The sequence below is a fragment of the Nyctereutes procyonoides genome, unplaced genomic scaffold (assembly GCF_905146905.1).
Source record: "Nyctereutes procyonoides isolate TBG_1078 unplaced genomic scaffold, NYPRO_anot_genome, whole genome shotgun sequence".
Lineage (NCBI taxonomy): Eukaryota > Metazoa > Chordata > Mammalia > Carnivora > Canidae > Nyctereutes > Nyctereutes procyonoides.
Genome location: NW_026575126.1, coordinates 9,557,980 through 9,579,544, shown reverse-complemented (window position 1 = coordinate 9,579,544; position 21,565 = coordinate 9,557,980). Strand labels below are relative to the sequence as shown.

Below are 21,565 nucleotides of genomic sequence, written 5' to 3'. Positions count from 1 at the left end.
ATATCAGATTTTTTATTTATAAAACGAGAATGTGTTATTAGTATAGGACTATCTTCTTCCTGTTCTGAAATTCGACAACTTTATTTGCTCACTGTTTCGTTATTTTAACTATAGAGTTTCACCATCATTGTTTCTGTGTTACAATTGTCATATCATTACTTTGTCATGAGATATTTATTCTAAGCAATAATTAACATTCCCTCCAACAGAGTTACAACTCAGAAACCATTTCAGTTCTACCCCTCAGAGTCATATCCAGAAACAAATGGTGATCAAGACTGAGGATTGCTTGATAATGACATAAATTCTCAATTTTAATCTTGTGCTAGAAAAAAAAAGAGAAATGGTTAATTAATGTATTTTTTCTCTTTGTGATTGTAATAGGATTTGAAAAACAAATGTTATCACCTTCCCACTGCAGTCTGTTTGCTAGTTTTGTTAGTGTTTCTTCATCATATGAAATAGGCGCTAGGCATAATAATGGCCCCCAAGGACACCAATGACCTAATTCTCAGAATCTGTGAATATGTTATTTTACATGACAAGAAGAAACAAAGTTTGTGACCTTAAAATAGGGCAGTTACCCTAGATTGTCTGAGTGGGTCCATGGTAATTTCTCAAGTTACATGAAAGGAAGGAAGAAGGAGGCAGAAATATTAGTTTTCGAGTGAAGAGATATGAAAAAAAACTCAACTAGCCATTTCTGGCTTTGACAATGGAAGTGGGGCATAAGCCAAGGAATACTGGCTGTTTCTAGAAGCCAGAATGGCAAGAAAATACATTTTCCCCCAGAGCTTCATGGAGAAAACCCAATCCCACTGACACATTTTAACCCACATTTAGCCACATTTTAGGCCACTGAACCCATTTCAGTCTCCAAGCTCTAAAACCATAAAATAATAAATTTGTGTTGTTTATAGCCACCAAGTTTGTGGTAATTTGTTATAACAGCAAAAGGATATTTATACAATAATACTGTTTCCTTGGGTATAATATTGTGTAAAAGTGAAAGCATCATAGATGTATTTCCATTCCTATTATCATTATCATTATCATTATTATTATTATTATTATTATTGTTATTGTTATTATTTTTATCTCCTAAAATCTTGGAGTCATATTTTTAAAAGAGACACCATAAAAAATTTTTAAAGCCAAATGGCATAACTGAGTTGCCAATAAATACCTGAGAAAGTAGAAGAAAATAGATCATGGTGCTAAAATTCACCCATATCCACAAGAAGACGTTACACAGGGTTGTGATTTTTCCCCCAATTTTGTAGGTAATTGTTAAATAATAATTTAAAATCAGGGCAGCCCAGGTGGCTCAGCAGTTTAGCACCTGCCTTCAGCCTAGGGCATGATCCTGGAGACCCGGGATTGAGTCCCACGTCAGGCTGCCTGCATGGAGCCTGCTTCTCCCTCTGCCTGTGTCTCTGCCTCTCTCTTTCTTTCTCTCTCTCTGTGTCTCTCATGAATAAATAAATAAAATCTTTAAATAAATAAATAAAATCAGAGTAGTCACTCCAAAGGTAGAAATCAAGTAGAAGACTTTTTAGGAAAGATGAACTGATATATAATAAAGATACCTGTGTGCATGTATATATTAGAGAGATACTACGAAAAGTAGTCACAGGGAGCGGAGGTCTGTGGTTGTGCATGCTAGTAAGGGGTGCTTGAAAGAGAGGTGTGTGTGTGCAATATACCGATCAAAGATAAGAGAGTATATTTTTCTTTAAAGATTATTATCAATATCGTCTCAATAACTGAATAATGAAGTCAAAGTTAAAACTCATGAAAACCCAAAGATTTTTGTCAGTTGCCCTAACCTTAATTTGTTTGTTAAATTAGTCAAAACTCTTCTTAGAGTTATTAAAAAGGAAAATTGTAGAGTATGAACATATGTGAAAAAGCAACATGAAACAAAAACCCTTTTGCCGTAATGGAGATTATAAGCACAGTTTACAAGTGAAGGAGGAAAAAAAACATATTAATTTATCACAAAGATTTTAGGTGGCAAAACTCATTGAAAAATGTGTTTTATATGTTTCAGTTAACATTGTATAACTAGACTTCCTTATTTCTGTTGACTCTTAAGTGTTTTCATGTATGCCATATCCCCCATCACTTAGGAGGAATTGCTTTGTATTACATTTCATTCAAATTGTATCTTTTATATATATTTTACTTGCTCATGAAATATCCCTTATTTGAAACTGTAAGTATAGCTGTATGAGTAACTTTTAAAATCATATAGGTTTTTGTGAAGGGTTTTTAAATAATATTTTTAATTATAAGCTGAACAGGAACTCAGAATCCTTCATCTCCTTAAAAATGAAGGTATTCTCTACCTACAGCTTTTGTATAATGCTTATGCTAATATGAAAAGTTCCTGGATATTTACTCCATTACATGGAGTCCAAATAAACTCATTTTAAAAAGATATAAGTCGGATGCTCAAAGGAGTTCTTGGTTTAACTCTTAAAATCTGAACCCAAACGAAGAACTTGTTTTTCACAATGCTTTGGAACTAGCTTTCAAAGGCGGGGGGGGGGGGGGGGGGGATGCGGTAGAGGAGACTAAATCTGGAGTAGAGTGAAGGAAACTTGATCTTTGAGAGAAAATGCAAATGCTAACAACCTAAGGGTGCCACCTGTGTGGCTTCCTTGAAAACCACAGAAATATGTGCTTTTGCAACTGAACTCAGTCCGATGTTCAGAGCTGCAAAGCCCCCCACACCTGGTGGGAGCGGGGTCCACCAGCAAGCTTATTTCTCAACCAGACTTCCCACATTTTTGGTGCCGAATGGGCAAGACGGCAACAACAGATGGAATATTACTGCGGCACAAAAAAACATTTGAGGGAAAACATGTGCAGATGTATTTTGGCCATGAAACTATGTGAAAGGTCTTACAATTTGAGAAATTAATTAGAAAACAGAACTGTTGTGTAGAATTTGAGAAAGTTTTTGGCAGTAAGCAATTAACATTTATAAAACCAAATAGCCAACGCTTTTCTCCTCATCTTTCAAATAATACATTTTATTTCCAACATTTTCCCTTCCTAATTTAACAAACTCACAAACCCATATCAATGTACAGTGGTGAATGGATACAGCCCTTGACTGATAAAGCTTTGCTATGGGAATGGAACTTTTTTTTTTAATGTAAATTCCTCACATTTTGGATTGTATTCTTTTTGACATATTTGTGATTTCCATTTGTTCTAAATTTGCAAGGTGAGAAAACTTTTGGGTCAACCAGATTTATAGTGAAATCTATTCATTCTATTTGTAGAATTAGGCAGTAATCAATAAGTTTTTATTTACTGTCTTAATGAAGACTTGGCCCAAAGTATTAGACTTAAACATTCATACTGATAGAAAATTCAGACTTCTTCAGCATAAAAATGCAGTGTGGTGATAAATACATGCTTTACATAACAGAGGTAAGATTCTTTAACCTAAGAGAGGTTAAAATAATTGTTTACCTTCCTACATATTTATTCAAAAGTTAGTATGCTTTATTATTCATATGTGTATAACACCTCCAGTGTGCCAAAAACTACCTGAGGATATTTAATGCTTTTTTTCCCCTTTGTTTTTATTTTTTAAAGCAATATTAGGTTTACACAGAATTGTCCATACACCTCCTAAGCCCACATTTATTACAATTGCTGAAACTATGTGGACACATTATCATCCAGAGTCCACAGTTTACATTAGGGTTGTTCTTGGTGGACATTCTACAGGTTTGGGAAAAAAATGCATAATGAAATATATATACCATTATAGTATCATACAGACCATTTTTACTGCCCTAGAAATCCTCTGTCCTCCTCGACGGATTTTTAACCTTCACAATAACCCTACAGTGGACATCCTTAATTCCATTTTGCTGATGGGGGAATTAAAATCTGGACATGTCACATAAGATTCGAACTTTGTTCTATATGACTCTTCAGTCTGTGTTTTTCCCAATTTCACAGTGGCTGTTTCAACCAGGACTCCAAATGACCAACTTTGTTTTGTTTTATATTGTTTTATTTATTTTTGGTTTGTTTTGTCTTGTGCTGTCATCACTGTCAAACTGAAATAAACTTCCAGCCTCATTGGAGAATAGTTCTTCTGGCACCACGTTCATTGGAGATAATAGAAGTCTTGCTTAATATTTTACAGTATCAGCTCAACTGTCAGATTTAAAACCCAGTTCTGACACTCTGATGCTTGTCCTGCTGTGTGCTGCCTCATGCTCTATGCCTTCAGAGTTTTCATCCATAAAACAGGGGCAATATTATTTCAAAGATTTAATATTTAAATGATTCAGTAAGGTAACTGCCTCGCACAAAATAAATGCTCAATCAATGGTAGCAATTACTTTCTTATTTTAAGAAAGAGATGGAAATGGGTTCAGTAGTTTTAATACTTATAATCTCTTGTTCTTTCCATCTGTTGGAGTAGGTTATTTAAAAGAGGATTCTAGTTACACTTGCTCTTGGTAAATCATTTGATTGTTTGTTACAAAATTGTTGGGATGTGAGACCAGGAAATGCTGTGTTTTTTTCCTTTAAATTAACACTTTATTGTTTGGGTATCTCCGGGAGTACTATAAAAACTGAAATGTTGGCGTGTTGTTCTACATTATTTATATTTTTATGTTAGCCTGCAAGGTTTGCCTGCTATAAACAAGCAAGTACAAGGAGTAAGTGCTCTAAAGGAGATATTCCTTTCTTAGCACAGTTAAAATTGAATTTGCAGTTAATTTTTCACTTTCATTTTATTCTTAGAACAAAGTATTATACAGATTATGGTTTTTTGAGTCATATTTAAGAATGATGATTATAAAGATTTTTAAAAATACAAAATTTTAGCTTTTATGTTAAAAATGGAATCTCCCAAAAAAATGGAATCTCTCAAAATGTATACTTAGATTTTATCAGAACTCTGGACCAAGTAATCATAAGCATCAATTATATTTTTATATTATGACTTAGGCGAATTCCTATTTTTAAAGATTAAAATACGTAGGAATAAAATAGCTTCACAGTTTTACGTATTTAAGTCCATCTACATTCACTATCTCTTTTATTGCCAAAAACACTTCCCCAGAAATTTAGAAAATATAGTATTAACATCACCACTTTGTAGGTGAGAAAACAGAGACACAAAATAGAACTGAGTGACTTGTCTGAAATACCACAACCGGTTGTAAATAAATCCAGGACTGGGGCTTATCTTCCCTATTTAAAGTCTTTGTAAAATTTCTTAACACACCAATAAGCGGAATTCTATTCTGATTCCACGTCCTTCTGCTCCCAAAATATCTAGTATGAGTCGTGTAGCCCGGAACCAAGATGTTCCCATTTTCTAAATGTCTGCACAACCAAGTCATTAGGCATAACTAACTGCTATCACAGCCATCTGTAAATGAGCTTTGAAAGAAACAACTTTGATAGTGTAACAGAAAACATCACAGAGGCAGAGAACAGTATTTTATTTGATGAGTTTAACAATATCTCAACTAATAAATTGGCTGTCATCCCTGCCCAGTGTAGAGATAAGGGGATGAGGACATGTAGATGCCCTTTTTGGCTTGCCAATTTGTAATTATTCCATGACAAAACACAGTGTTACTATGATTGATGAAACATTTTAGGGGAAAAAAAAGGTGAGGGGAGACTTAAATGGAAAGATTTTATTAGGTTTTAAAATGACACTGCTAACAATAGTGCTGGGGAAAAATAAACACAAAAACATTTTAAGTAGATAGCAAGAACGCAACCTAATCCAAACTGCCTAGAATGTCCTTGCTGTTCTCACTTACTTTTGCATCATATATGGGGATGTAAACAACTTAATTCTAAGGTTATTGTTGCAACCTTTTCTGCTTTGTACTTTGATCAGAAATAGCGTCTGAAATAAAAATGAGGTACCTCTAAGACTTCAGTGGCTTGTCATAAAAGGATGTTATTAAACATAAAAAAAAAATCCAGTAACTGCATACCCTGAGCTAGAAAAGCACTAGAGTGACAAGGAAATGTACATTATACAGTAATATTAAGATCACTCTGATCTTGAGCATTCATTTTTAAGTTGGACAAAGTTTTTGAATCAATCTCCCTTGCTCTTAAGTATTCGTATCTCAAGTTATATAATCAGTTTTACCGTCCCATATTGGGTCAGATCACTGGTCCAGAAAATAAGGCATCAGGTCTTTTCCCAGAGTCTGTGCTATTAGCTAAATCATCTTCACACTGCTCAGTGTACCTAACCAGTGGTATAAGGCTACAAAACTGATGGAGGAAAGCAATTTCTAACTGACCCTTAAGGCAATTATTTTAGAGCTGGAAGCGTGATATTTGATTACATCTAGTATCATTTTCAATTTAAATAGCTATAAATTACTCACATCTTTTTTTTTTTGAATGGCAACAAGTTTTAAATCAGTGAACTCTTCTGAGAATTGAAAATGTCCATATGTTTATTATATGCCCCATAAAACAGTATTTCTGTACATGCTTTAATTATTTCTTGGGGCCATGATTTTATTATGTGTAAATTTATTTTTATTTTTATTATTTTTTTTACTAAGAAATCCTATAAAATAGTCAAGTGACTAATGATTTGAGACCAGCCATACATAAATAATAAAATAATATGACATGCTTTATGATAAAAACAGGTTTGTCTTAAAATATAAACAAACGTCATGTCTAATCCTGCTGGGATGAAAACTAGGAGTACAAGATTTATTTTTCACAGTCCCAAAGTAGATCTCAAATATCTAAATTCAATTAGAGGCCTTTGTCCTCTTAAAGAGGCTTCGGAAGGCAGAGGGAGTTAATCTTGGCAGCACTCTGGAAATGAACAAACCCCAAATAGTCTGGGTCAGAGGAGTTTGGGATCAGCACACAGGCAAGCAAAGGAGCAAAGTGGGGTCAGGGAAATATGAAGTATGAATTACCTACTGAATACCACAACCTCCACTGCAGTTTGAACACTAGTATGACTTAGACCTCTTACAAACCATATACCAAGTAATAAACAGTTTGTTCATAAAAGGTGTATGACATACTCATATCTGGGTGCAAACAAAAAGACTCAGTATTGTGATCACCTCATTGGACAACCATTTATTGTGCATGTACTATGTAGCATATATATATAAATGTCTGAAAATACAAATATCAATTATTTATGGTCTTTTTCCTTGATAACCTCACAATTTAAAATCGAGGACATATTTATAGAGAGTTCATCAAGTTATAAAATATGGAAAACTTGTTTTAATAATAATGAAATATGAAAATAAGCTTTTGTGTATATCATAGTTTGGCACATCAAGTCTACTTAAGAAAAAGTAAGCTTCCATGGCCATTTTTTCTCAAGCAGATTGGCGCCATGTTTTTTATTCAGCAAAAGTTGTTGAGTAGCTTAGCCACAGATTTTTAAATGTGTTCTTACAATTATTGTACTTTATTTTGTACGTGTTAAGACATCTGTCAGATTTGAAAGGATATGTCACCAAAAAGATCGAAAAATTATTAAAATTAAATTTCTGTATTTTTTCTTTCAATGATTAAGAACAATGTATACTTATACAGGCATATATATACATGTATATATATATAATTATAAATACATAAATGACAGTCAAAATACATAAATGACATTTCACTATAATTTTTGATGAATATCTGATATGACTTATGGCAAATATCTAAAGAAAAAGAGGTCATCCTGACATTGTCGAGATAAAGTTTATGTTTGGATGGAGAAGATGGAGAGAAAAGAATCAAAGGTGTCTTCAACACAGATCTGCACAAGGACTCATGAAATAATGATGTGGATAAAAAGAACTTGAGGCAAAATGGCTGTCATCTTTGAGGAGGAAGGTAATAAATTAAAAGTTCCCATAGTTAATTTAGGGAATTGTTGGAAGAGGTAAATAGGAATATCTAGTAGCTATTGAATTAAAATGCAGAGAGAGATCAAGGATGTAGAAAAACAAAACAAAACAAAAAATAAGCCTGTTCCCAATGGTAATAGTTGACTACAGAGAGTGACTGATCTCCAAGAAGGAGAAGGACAAAGGGCTGCTAATAGAGGCATATTAGGGATGCATTAAATGTTGATTGCAGATAGCCTGAAATGCTGCCCATGCTTTGCTTTCTGGGCCCTGCACTATAATTAAAGGATCTGAAAAAATGAGCGTTAGGCTTTTGCCCTACCAAAAATTAAAATTTAACATAGATTTGACCATTAAACAAATACTATTTTTTGATATTTAATATTGATCAGTCTGATATCAAGATGCACCTATTGACTGATGGAGAAGTAAGTTGTGATTTTTGCCATTTCCTTCTCCGAAATTGACATAGTCTTGTCTCTAGGAATGGATCATAAAATGTGCAAGACTTAGGCTGGTACCATCAATGTAAGCATCAGGAAAGAATATCACTAGACATCAGACAAGCAAAATCCTAGTTTAACTAAAAGAAAAAAAAAACACAGACAAAACTGGTAGTTTTTGCATTTCAATACCATCTCTCACACCTAGATGCAGTGAATATAGAGGTCAAAGTTATAATCTCAAGTTATAGAAGGCAGCATATCATCATTTTACTATGTACAGTTGGACCTCATGTAATATTAGAATGGAATGTCAAAGGATTAGAGTCAACTTCATGATACAGTTAAAAGAGTACTAGGTAGCTGTATGGATAAATGTTTAAACTTTTAGTAAGTATAGATTAGATACAGGGTTTTTCTTCTAAAACATTTTATTACATTAATCAAGTGTCATAAAATTTATTGCATCTTAAAATCAAGGAAACAAGTTCTCATTGATAGTTAAATCAGGCTGCGAGTGATGTAGGTATATACTTCGATAGTGTGTCATCTCCATTTTCGTGGTTCATGGATTTACTTTTGAATTTGCTTTAAACTTTACGTGCATTTATTATTAGCAAAATATAACTGAATTGCATCTGTAATCTGATCTAATAAAATTCTTATAATGGGAAAAATAGGTCTTTTGCATGTAGTGTAACAGTTGATAGATTTGATAGATATTTTTATTCTAGCAAAATTATTTCATGTTAGGTATTTTATTTTAACTATAGTTTCATTTTTTTCCCTCTTAATTTTAACTTTGCAATTTACTATTCCTCCCTCTTTTCTTTGTTTTTTGTTTTTTGTTTTAGTTTTGTTTTATTTTTTTTTTTGAAAATTCAGTTGTGAATTTTCAGTCCATTTCCTATCTAGGGGCCAAAGGCAGGACCCCCCATGATGGGGCCACTTTAGCATGAAGGTTCTTTTGAGTTACAGAGGTTAGAAAAGAGACCTGCTCCAGGAAGAAAGCTATCACCAAAGACAACTATGTTATACTACAAACCAGGTATGGTAGACACAGAAGAATCTAGCAAGGCCTGTTTGATCAAAGTCCTCTGTGACCCACTGATTCTGAGTGGTCCAACAAACATTTGTTTATCAAACTTGAAATCTAAAAATTAATTAACTCTTTTCAGCATCCTGTGAATTGCATTCCTTTGAAGTCCTGGACCCTAACCTCTTTCTCCTTAGTTCAGAATGACATAAATACTACATTTTTGCCTGACTGTCTTTAGCATTTCCACGTCTGAGTGGCTTCTCCCATCCATACACTATTAAATTTGATTTTCTTCTGTTCATCTGTCTCATGTCAATCCGATTCTTAATCCAGCTAGAAAGACCTTGAATGGGACAGGAAATTCTTGTTCCCCAACACCTATTCCTGGTGCTTATAATCAAATCCATATTTTTATCCTTTACTAATAGTAAGTAACAACACCTCCTTTCTGCAGTGTGCTCTGCCTGCCCACTGTACCCTATTCTCACCTTGACCAAAGTAATATCAACTCTATGAACCTTACTATGTCCCTACTATTAGTTTTTCCTTTCAGTAAATATAAGAATCTTAAATATCTCTTATTTTACACATCCGTAATCCTACAGTCATTATCCATTTGAATTCATATATTGTAGAGTTGATCATCCACCATTAGTACACCTCAATCTAACCTTCCTCTGTGTTGAGCCCTGTCTACTAAATCCCATCCTTATTTGATTAAAACACTATCTTGAATGTTTATTTCACACAGAGCACATGGGTGGGTGATCTACTCTCTGAATCCATGCGTTTCTAAAAATGTTTATCACCCTACTGAGTGAAAGGTTTCTTTAGCTGGTTAGAGAACTATAGGATCAGTTATTTTATCCCAGTGACTTGCACATGCTAGCCCACTGCCTCTCAGTTATGTTAGTGAGAATTTGATGCTATTCTAATCATTTTTCCTTTGTTAACTGGCTATTTTTTTGGTGACTGAGAGCTTATAAGATTTTTCTCCCTATCACGGATTTGATTTTCTCCTTGAATATGTATTACTTTAATGATTAGAAACAAAAATCAATAAAGCTAGTTTCTCAAAAACTATTTCATAACCATCGCTTAAGTACCAGAAAGACTATAAGAGTGTTATTCATCTTTACTATTAGAGTTAATAGATACAACAGAATGAGAAAAAATTAGAATCATTGATTCATAAATTGAAATAAATGTATGAGGATTTTTATCCTACCCTCTGCAGCCAATGAGCAAGAGAAGTGGCTTCCAGTGTCTAGAGAAATAAGATGGCTTGTTTTCTTTCTTTGCGTATTCTGCTTATACTTGATTTTACTCATTTGCTCTAAAAGGTGTGTTTTAATAGTTCTGACAAAGAGAGGAGCAAAAAATGATCATAGCATAGAATGGGAACATTTTCTTAAGTGGTACATTTCCTTCAGAAAATAAATAAATCAAAAACAGCAATAGAGACCATTCTATCCATGAAGGGGTGTTGTGGCGGGGCGGGGGGATATATCCTTGACAAAATCTGAACCATAATCAAAGGCACACTTTCCCTTTCAAAAACTTGAGATAATATCTGTTGCTTCAGTTTAAAAAACACATTTTCATTGAAGAAATTCTTTAAAATAATGAATACCCAGTGGAAAACTTGATTCTTATGTAATCTTATTTTCTTTACCATGATAATTCTAACATTTTGCATTTGATATATACGACTTTTCTTTACTAAATTGGATTTACTAAATCAATGGTCATAGAAACATGAGTTTATACCAAGTGTTTTATAATCAACAATGGAAAAGTGAGAAGTGTATCTTCAATGCTGGATTTATTTTTTTATCTGTCTTCCTAATAATTCTGCAAATGTGAGTCTGTGTATATGGAGGGTGGGTCATGTGTGTATCATATTCTGGCCTGCACTTAAAGATTCGGGTGCAGAAGAAATTCCTAGAGGGGAAGAAGAATATAACTCTGTCTTTCTTTTCCTTGTCTTATATAGAGGATGTAATGACGTCATTTCAGTGTGGAAACAATAACTCCAGTTCTTTTCTTGGCTGGCTGAACCCATTCTAATTCCATTGTAGTTCTTTTATCTTTCCCTTCTCCTGACCTTTTCTTCCCTTTACCTGTATGTTTACTTTAATATTCCCAAGAAAAGTACAAACTGCAGAAAGTCCATAATTGAGGAGGCTAATAATGATGATTTTTCTAAGTTCATTAGAGCATTGGGGATGAGAAGAGAATTGCCAGTGCTATTGGAAACAAATGAGCCCAGCAGGCTGCCTCGGGTAGAAAAAGAGAAAGAAAAAAATAAAGCTTTGGCGTTCCTCCACCTTTGACATAGAGGGCCTGTTTCACAAGGAATCACATAATAGTTATAGTCATTTTAGTGTTCAAATTTACGGAGCAATACTGGCGATCATGTCCAGAGGGAAAATGTGTGTAAGAGCTATGCTGCTGTTAAGGTTCTGTGGCTTTCAAGTTGTTATAATCCATTTGAGCCCCACCAATATCTCAAGTGCTTGGAAAAGGGAGAATAATATTTTCTCTTTTTTAATTATTTTTCCCTGACTGAGGTCAATAGAGTAACCAAAATGGAATACCAACTCAAATCGTGTTCAGCTTCTGGAATGCCAGTGTTTTATAAAACCACAAAAAATTCACAAAATTTTACTTTATTATACAGAAAGCAATATAGTATGATTTGTTGCCCAAAATGTGTCATTACTTGGATAGTCAGTATCACCCTTAAATTTAGAGATTTAGACGCCCACTAATTGAACCTTAAGAGACAACTTTATGACAAAGTACACCTTACTCTATAATACAGAGATAGAAGGTAGAACCAGCTAGTCTTAAGTATAAAAAGCACATACAACAGATTTTTTCTCTCTAAAATGCATGATTTAGCCCATCGGAGATTTAGTTTTGTCATAAGTAAAAGAGAGATAACACTAATCATTGTGTTGTTGTAACAATTAAATAAAATGAACCATCTAGCAGAATGCCTGAGAAATGTTTTCTATCTTCTTTCAGATTATTAGGTATAAATCACACTGATCTAGTTTTTTTATATAAGCCCACAATAACAAATTGAGTAGCTAACCACCAACCGCAGGAACAAGTTGCCCAAAACTTTGTTGAGAGAGAATGTTTCTAGCATGTGCATCTGATTATTATTTACACCCCTGCGTGGTTTTCTGGTAAGCTGAACTGAACCACGTGGAACCCCAAAGATTTTTCTGGCCAACCCTGGGATCAAAAATAAGCTAATGGGCTTTCTTGGTCCTTGTTCTTGTCTCTCATATTCTAACCTCCGGACTGTTATTACTCAGTTGGTAGGAAGAGCCAAACCCAAGTGAAAACATACAAAGAACAACAACAAAAGGAAAAAAACAAGAATGTAGTAATGCCACAGCAACGTCCGTTAAACTACGGAGATCAAAGCAGATGGTGTCAGGAGAGAAGGTCCACCTAGAGATAAATGCAAAGAAAGACAGCAAGCTGGCTTGCTCCTTGCACTAGAGCTGAGGAAATGCCAGGCTCCTGATTCTGACACATCCTCTGGAAGAGGAGGGAGCCTTGAGTGTTACCTCATAATTAAGTCGTGTATGGCTCTATGATTGACTATTCGATTGTTAATACTCTTGTCTTAATGTCCTAAATGCACCTCAAACTTTCCTTGTCCAAAAGCAAACTCCCTCCTTAGCCCCAAAGGGAAGCTCCTCTTCTGCTTTTCCCTGTCCCGGTAAGTGGATCAAGGTATCAGCCAAATTCTTCTAAGCGGGAACCTGGGAGTCATCCCTGCCTTCTCCCTCTCCAGCTAACTCATATCCAGTTAGTCCCTGATCCCCACTAATATTTTTAAAATTCTTTTCCTCTGAAAAATCCAAACACACAAAATTTAAAAAAAAATAATAATGATATAAAGATTCGCAGGTAGCCATTATCCAGCTAATACAATTATCAATTCACGCCGAATCTAGTTTAATCCTAACCACCTTCCTTTCTCTTCTCACATCATTGATTTTTAAGCCCTAAGTGTTTCTGAAATACAGCTCATCCCACTTTTTTCCCTGATTGTGCTTTGGTTAGTTCTTCATGTCTTGCAGCATTCTACTAGGTCTCCCTCTCTCTCTGGCAAATAAATAAATCTTAGCTAATTTTCCGTATATTTCAAAACTATTTTGAAATTCAAATCTAATCAGATTTCTCCACTACTGAAATCTGATAATGACCATTCTTTTTTACCCACTGAATATAGTCCCAAATCCTTAGCAAGTGTTTTTTGAGTTTAGACCATGCCCACTTGCACAGATTCTTGCCTCACGCCCAACAATACAGCTCTCCTGTAAATTATGCCGCTCATGCAGGCCTCCAAGCAGTGGAGGTGAGCTCTCGCCTTTGAAAGGATTATTGGGAACCCCTTTAGTTTGTCTACATTCTTATACTTCAGTGCCTGGCTCCAGCATCCCCTCTTCTTCTTAGCCTTCCCTGCAAATAACCTTCACCCTTCTAGCCGAAAACTTGCCCAGGAAGCCATTCTCCTCTCTGAGTTACCTCTCTACTGCTAAATACTCCTTGTGTTCATTACACACACTGCATTCTAATAACTTGGGCTTTTATCCATCTTCTCCAGGAGTCTGGATCCTCTTCTGTTACATGCCTTTGTTCTCACAGCGCTCAACTCATGATGTTAGACATGAACCATTAAACATTTTTGCTGGAGTGTCTTAATGATTTTTGATAAATTAAAAAAAAATTTTGTCTCCAACTTAATGGTGTAGCAATGAATTTTTCGGGTGAGATTCTAATCTAAATATTTATTTTATAATCCCACAAGAAGGTTTAAATGGAAGGTTTAAATATAGCATTACAGAGAGCAGGAAACATAACTGGTAAATTGATGTGAACAATGAAAATGGGAGCACAAAAGGAGCAGGCTTCTATTTTCCTATATTATAGCCATCCAAAGAAACTTTCTCCTTGAAAATTAATTACTGTGAAGCTGGACACTGGAAAGTTTAAAGTTATTTAAATACTTCAAATTTATATATTGCTTCGTGAAGATAATTTCTTGCCTATCTCCACTATCTTGGGGGAAGAGAGGAGGTTACTTTCAGATAAGTGCTATTTTATGAAACAAGATTTGACTCGGACCATTAGGGAGTTAGTCCTTATTGTATATCGAGTCCAGAAGATTGGGAGAGAGATAACAAAATACTTTTATTTCCCAATTTTGATAAGAGAGCTAAGAGGTCAAGTGCTCAAAACCACACGGTAGAGAAAGACACAAAAATCATTGTTAATCTCTTCCTTCTGTTAATAGTGTTACCCAAGACTTTTAAAAAATATGTTGGAGTCCAATAACTTATTGCCATATTAATTTATTTTTAAAAACATAATCAGTTGATAATAAAGTGTCTCATTTTCTTGGACTCTGACCAATACCTCAAACCTAGTGAGTCCTTTTTCTCTGTATTTTTGCATCTCATTTTTCAGCTGTAGACCACAAGGGATACAATCTTCCTCGTTCTCTGTATTACCAATAACTGATCTGAGAGCACAATTTCTTTTAAAGTTAATATAAACTTCTCCCAGTATGCAGTAAAAGGAGTCAAATTTTGAGATAAAAATTGAAACTTTTATTTTAATAAGAACTCAATTATATGCTCCTGTGTTAACTTGCTTTAGAATGTGAACTCTGACAGCAGGGCACATATCCTGACTTTTTGATTAATTTTTACTTATTTCCCAGTGTAGACCATATTCACATTTGGGAACTAGGAAACTCCATAAATATTTGAGTAACTAAATGATTAAATCAAGCCCAGGGTTAGGAAATATTTTTCTTTTACTTGATTTAGATGATTGTGTTCAATTTGTGAGCTACTCGCAGTTAATTTTAATAAACTAGTTTTGTGTATGCGTACATAAACATACATGCTCGCTCTGAGTATATATGTACATACTGTCATTAGAGTTGTAGAACTCATCTCTGTACACAGAATAAATTAATAAATACACACACGTTAATGAAGTATTACCTCTTAATAAAGTTTCAACTCCTTAGCACACTAAAGCTATTCAAAATTGATCTTACTTTATTATCAGACTTTCAGTGATTTTCCTCAACTCTTCCAGCCTTCATATGCTTTAGCTTAGGGTTGGCATATGTCTAGCCAACGGCTAAGCATGAACAAAGTGTTTTAAATATACTTTTTGAGAGGCACCTGGGTGGCTCAATGGGTTAGTCATCTGCTTTCCGCTCAGGTCCCAATCCCAAGGTCCTGGGATTGAGCCCCGCCATCAGGTTCTCTGCTTAGTGGGAAGTCGGCTTTTCCCTCTCCCTCTGCCCTTCCTCCTGCTTGTGCTTGCTCTCTCCCTCTCTCTCTGGCAAATATATAAATCTTTAAATATAAGTAACAAATATGCTTTTTGAAATTTTTGAAACATATAACCCTTTAGGTCAGCTGTGTACTGCCCAGTATCACAAGCAATGCCACCTTCTGTTATCTGACACCTGATGGAGTCTCCCACCTGGCCCATTGGAGCTTTTGAGAGCTCAGCCTTTGTTCTTATGTCTCCAAGTTGTGCGCCCCTCAGGGGAGTTCAAAACTCGTCTCTTCCTGTTCTGGCCTATTTATCTAAGAATAAATCAGGTTTTATGTTGCAGATCAGAGCTTTCAGTGAACAAGGGATTCAAAATCAAATCCTTCAGAGAGGTGCCTGTTAAGGTAAGGGGAAAAGGCCTGGCGCAAAAACACAACAAAAATCTTAGGTGCAAGGCCTGATGTAGCTGTGCTCTTGATACTGGAAAAAAAAAATGTCCTTACTTCTCACAGGCTGATTGGTTTTTCTCTTGTACTGATTTTTCCAAGCAACTGAAATGGTAGTGTGCCCACAGTAGACATTTGGGTGTGTGCTCAGAGCAAAAGACACACTGAGTGCTTCTGGCTTGCTTTGTTTTAGGGACAGGCCTTCCCTGGGCCCAGGAAGGGAGTATAGCACAGTCCTACCAGTCTTACCATGAAATAGGTCTGAATTGTAGGACATCCTGCTAGTAGTGAAGATCTTATACTTGTTGAGTTTTGGACCTCATGGTTAACACTCAAGGCCAAGTCTCAAATATTTGAAAGTCTGTTTACAGAGATCTTTGGTAAACTAAATGGTATTTTTCCACATCATAAAATGAAATAACACCATTTTATTGATATTTTGACTAACTCAAATAACATGGAATTCTTAGGGAAAATATGTTAATGTGATGGTCCTGCATAAAGTCATTATGCCAAAGTAGATATTTTACATCTGAATTATTAAAATGGAAGTGGCTCAGAGGATGAGTGATTACCTTTGTGTAATGGCATTACAGATGATTTTTATTTTCTTTCTTTTCAGCATTCTTCTGAAGAATTATACTAAGCAGCATTAAATTACTGGAACTTTAAATTTGAATTATGGGAAAACTGATTTTAAGATACTATGTTATAGAGTTTTTACGAGTATCTTTATTATCATATATATGTCAGGATAAGTGATTTAAACTAGCTCCCAGACTCCTGAAGTTCCTTTCCACATAGAAAGGGGATAACATTACATGCTAATGGCCAAGTAGCCTTTAAGAATTTTAACCAAAGTGTAATAGGACCAGAATCCTAGAAATTTAAATAGCAATAGTAATATTTTTAAAATAATGAGATTAGCAGCTCGGATATAGGGCTTACTACATGCTAGGTACCACTCTAAGACTTATCTGAACATCAATTTCTTTAGTCTTCTTGACAATTACCTGAGGTAGTCACAACGTATTTTCCATTTTCAGTAATCTTTCTATCATGGTGACTAGCACATAATAAACACTCAATAAATGGTAGTTATTACTACTATGAACTCTTATAATGCAGTATTTAAGAAAAATGAGATCATTTGACATTCAGAATGCTCCAGGCCTGAGTCAGACTTTGCCACTTATTAGTTGAGTGCCTTTGGGCAAGGTAATCCAACTTCCTATATTTCTGTGTTTCTTTCTATATTTCTATACAAGTAGAAATGATGTCTGTATCGGTAGGTTTATATGAGGATTAAAAATGAGTGTCAGATAATGTATATGAAGTGCTTAGTATGGTGCCTGGTTCATTGGGAGTCTTCAGTGAATGGGAGTCATCATGTCAATCAGACAGCCGCATCTTAAAATGTGCTCCCCTGGAAGCTACAGGGTAGGAAACTACCTTGCAGTCAGGTGGGAGGTGAAATGACATCAATTACATTATTTCCTTCTGATGCCATAACATCTTTTAAGAGTTCCATAATATGTAAAATTATGTCCAAACAGAATTATATGAAAATGTAATCCATGAAAACCTCAACTTTTAAGACTCAATGAAATCTCTTCTGACCTCTTTTCCAGCTCTAGTAAAAAGAATGAGGCCATTATTCACCCTTGCAGTCTTCTTTCACCACATACCCACTTCCCTGTCCTCTGCTTACACCCCCCCCCATTCTTTTGTCAAGGTGCCTAGATTATGAAGGGCAAAGGCAGGGCTGTGGTTCTTCTTTTATCCTCCATCAGAGACGCAACGTCAAAATATCAAAACAAATCAAGGGAAATGATTGGCCAACGGAAGAGTAAAAGCTATTAACCCAATGGATATCCCTAATTTTAATGATATTTATTAAAGAAATTACAATAACATAAAAATATAATCTTCCCTTTTGTGTTCCAATTAATTTATGTAAGTTTACTATTAATATTTGGTAATTTTTTTGGTATTCATATATGTCTGGTTTCATTATTCAAATGTCATTGTATTTATGAAAGAATAAATATGGCAGAGAGTTCTGACTATTCAGAATCTTTTCTTTATTTGTCCTGGCCTACCTCCCTTCTTCTTCCTGCCTTAAGACCACCAGCCTTCCTTGCAGTCAGGTGTGGCCATTTAAATGACTTCCGGTGAATAGAATGTGGACCAAAGTAATAGAATGTGGATGACTCTTTTACGCTCTCAACTCCCTACCTGGACCAATACAGAGCGGCCCTATGGGGTGGTGGAGCCATTAGATGGAACAGTTGTGCTTGTGTCCTTGAACCATTGTGAAAGAATGACCAGAACCCTCACCTTGGTCTCTGACTAGAGCAGTAAATTATCTTTTTATTGTACTGAGCTGTTACATGTTTGGATACATTGATAGCACTTAGCCTATTATAGTTACTATAATAAGTCAAATGATAAAGCATATAAATATTAAAATAAGAGTATGAAATAGAACTATATAGGTTGAATACCTTGAAAGGATAGTATTTGCAAATCTTACCTGACCTGTCCATAGTAGTCATTTTTGAAAAAAAAAAAAAAAAGAGAGAGAGAGAAATGCACCTCCAGGTGTCTACCATACGATAATGTCTATACATATATCCTTAGTGTTTGAAAATGAGTAAGTGGAAATAAAATTTGAGTTAAAAATAGAATGCAGGGATACCTGAGGGGTTAAGCATCTGACTTAGGCTCTGGTCATGATCTCAAGATCCTGGGATCAAGACCTGCTTGTGGGGAGTCTGGTTGTCCCTTCCCTCAGCCCCTCCCCCTGCTAGTGCTCTGTCTCTCCACCACACTCTCAAATAAATAAATAAAATCTTAAAAAAAAATAGAATGCAAATATAAAGTTTCCACTTTCCTTCTGAAATCACTACGTCAGTGTCTTTCGATCTCTCAAAATAGACCATAATTCATTTGATAAATCCTTATTATACATTTTTGGCACTTTAAAATAATTCTCACAGAAGCAGCAGGATGCAACAGTTAAAAAAAAAATAGGCTTTGGAACCAAACTACCTGGCTCTGCAACTAAATAGCTGTGTGATGTTGGCAAGTTACTTTTTCTCTCTATTTCTTATTTTCTTCAGCAATTAGAGGGGGTCACAATGGTACCTACTTCCTAGAGCTTAGGTAAGGATTCAGTGATTTCATATTTATAAAGCATTTGGAAAAATCTCCAACTCTCAGTTATCACTACATATCTGCAATAGCCTGTGTACAAATTAAATGTTACACAGCTTATTCTGAAAGAGAAATTAAACTTGGTTTGATAATAATGGAGGATAAAAATTAAAAATATTTATCAAACTTGTTTTTGCAATGATTCCCCTATGATTTCTCTCTGTACTCCTCATTTGCTCCCCTCTACCTTCAGAAATATTTCAGTTGCCTTATGCTTCATCTTTGCCCAACATTCTGTCTTCCTTTTAGTGACCTGTCTGGTCCCTAACCAATACTTAGCCTACCCTGGATTGGCCAGTTGGGGTCTGTTTCAGACGGCTGCCTTGACAGACTAGCACAAACTGGGAGGCTCCAAACAACACAAACACAGCCTCTCCAGCTCTGGGGGCTAGAAGTCTGAAATCAAGTCTGTTGGAAGGGGCATGTTCCCTCCAAAGAGTCTAGGGAACCCCAGAGTTTCTAGCTTCTAGTGGTTGCCCACTGTTCTATTCTTGACATCCCGTGACTTGCAGCTGCATCTCGTCAAGCTCTTCCTTTGTCCCCACATAGCCTTTTCTTCTGTGTCTTCATGTCCAAATTTCCCATATATTTATTATAAGGACACCAGTCACTGGATTAGGGCCCACCTAATTCGGTGTGACATCATCTTAGCTTAATTACATCTGCAAAGGTCCCATTTCTAAAGCCATGCTCACAAGACACAAGGTTAGGACTTGAACATCTTTTTGTGAGACATAATTCAACCCAAAAGACTTAATGTCACCTGAAAATATTCTCTTTCTCCTCCAGCCCATTATGGTCAGTCACTTCTGAAAGGCGCTTATCTTCTGTTTTATTGAGTAGATAGGTAATATAAATTTGCTTTCTAATTTTCACAAAAGGCTTATGAATCTATATATTTTCTGATAAATTATATTACAAGACTATAAGGTAAGGACCATGGACCATGATATAATTTTTTTATTTGTGTACTCTTTATAGGATGATAAAATGTACATGGTATTTAAAGAATAAATGCATTAATAAGTAAAGAGATGTAGACCGAGTAATGTAAAATCCTTCTAGGGAATAAGAAAAAAAAATAAATGGTACATGATTAGAGCATGTCAATTTGTAATCTCTGATTTTTTTAACTTACAGTATGCTTTTGACTAATTATAGAAAGGATTATAAATTTACAAATGAGTATATATATATTCATTGACATTATTATAATTAAATTACATATACAATTTGGAACATGTTCCAATACAGTTTCAATAATTATGTTCAGTGTTTCAGAAGTAAGAGATTCTATTTTGCTTTGCAACTACAAAGAAAGTGTCACATTATAATAAAATTAAGACAACTGTGGAATGTAGATTGTGCCGTTAACTCTTCCTAAAAATTGACTTTGCCTTGATTTAAACTGTTTAACAGTCACAGTCCCCAAACATTGGTGGAAAATATTGAAGTTAATTTCAATCATATAAAAATAATGTTTTAAATGGACATATCCACAGATGACAATGAGTGTGGAAATTTGACCCAGCCCTGTGGTGAAAATGCCAACTGCACTAACACGGAGGGAAGTTACTACTGTATGTGTGTACCTGGCTTCAGATCCAGCAGTCACCAGGACAGGTTCATCACTAATGATGGAACCATCTGCATAGGTAAGTTTGGCTGCCTAACTTGGATTTGTAAAATCCTACAAATTCTAACAGGACTATTCCTAGTCATTCACTTCACATCAGATACAGCAACAGCCTTCTCATCAGTTACCCATATCTGCTGAGATGTAAACTACAACTGAATTATCTGATATATACATGCAAATGGAGCATCCATATTATTTATTTGTTTATTCATGCCTATGGGATGAGGATTATATTACAGCTCCTATGTATTCATAGAAACATGAAACATTGGAATTATTCTTCTATCTGTGACCATGGCCACGGCATTCATAGGTTACGTCCTCCCATGAGGACAAATATCTTTTTAAGGAGCAACTGTTATCACAAATTTACTTTCAGCCATCCCTTACATCAGAACTAACCTGGTAGAATGAATCCGAGGTGGTTTCCCAGTTGATAAAGCAACCCAAACATGATTCTTCACATTCCATTTTATCCTCCCATTCATTATTGCAGCCCTGGCTATAGTTCATCTATTATTCTTACACGAATCAGGATCCTT

General features: G+C 35.1%; 1 protein-coding gene across 1 annotated transcript in view; it reads left to right on the top strand.

The window, feature by feature from the left end:
- The window catches only part of ADGRL4 (adhesion G protein-coupled receptor L4), a 109,219-nt gene that overhangs the window by 36,160 nt on the left and 51,494 nt on the right, over positions 1-21,565 (top strand). The window contains exon 3 of the mRNA XM_055341368.1: positions 20,887-21,039. Within this exon, the coding sequence (XP_055197343.1) occupies positions 20,887-21,039 (153 nt within the window). The remainder of the gene's footprint in view (positions 1-20,886; positions 21,040-21,565) is intronic.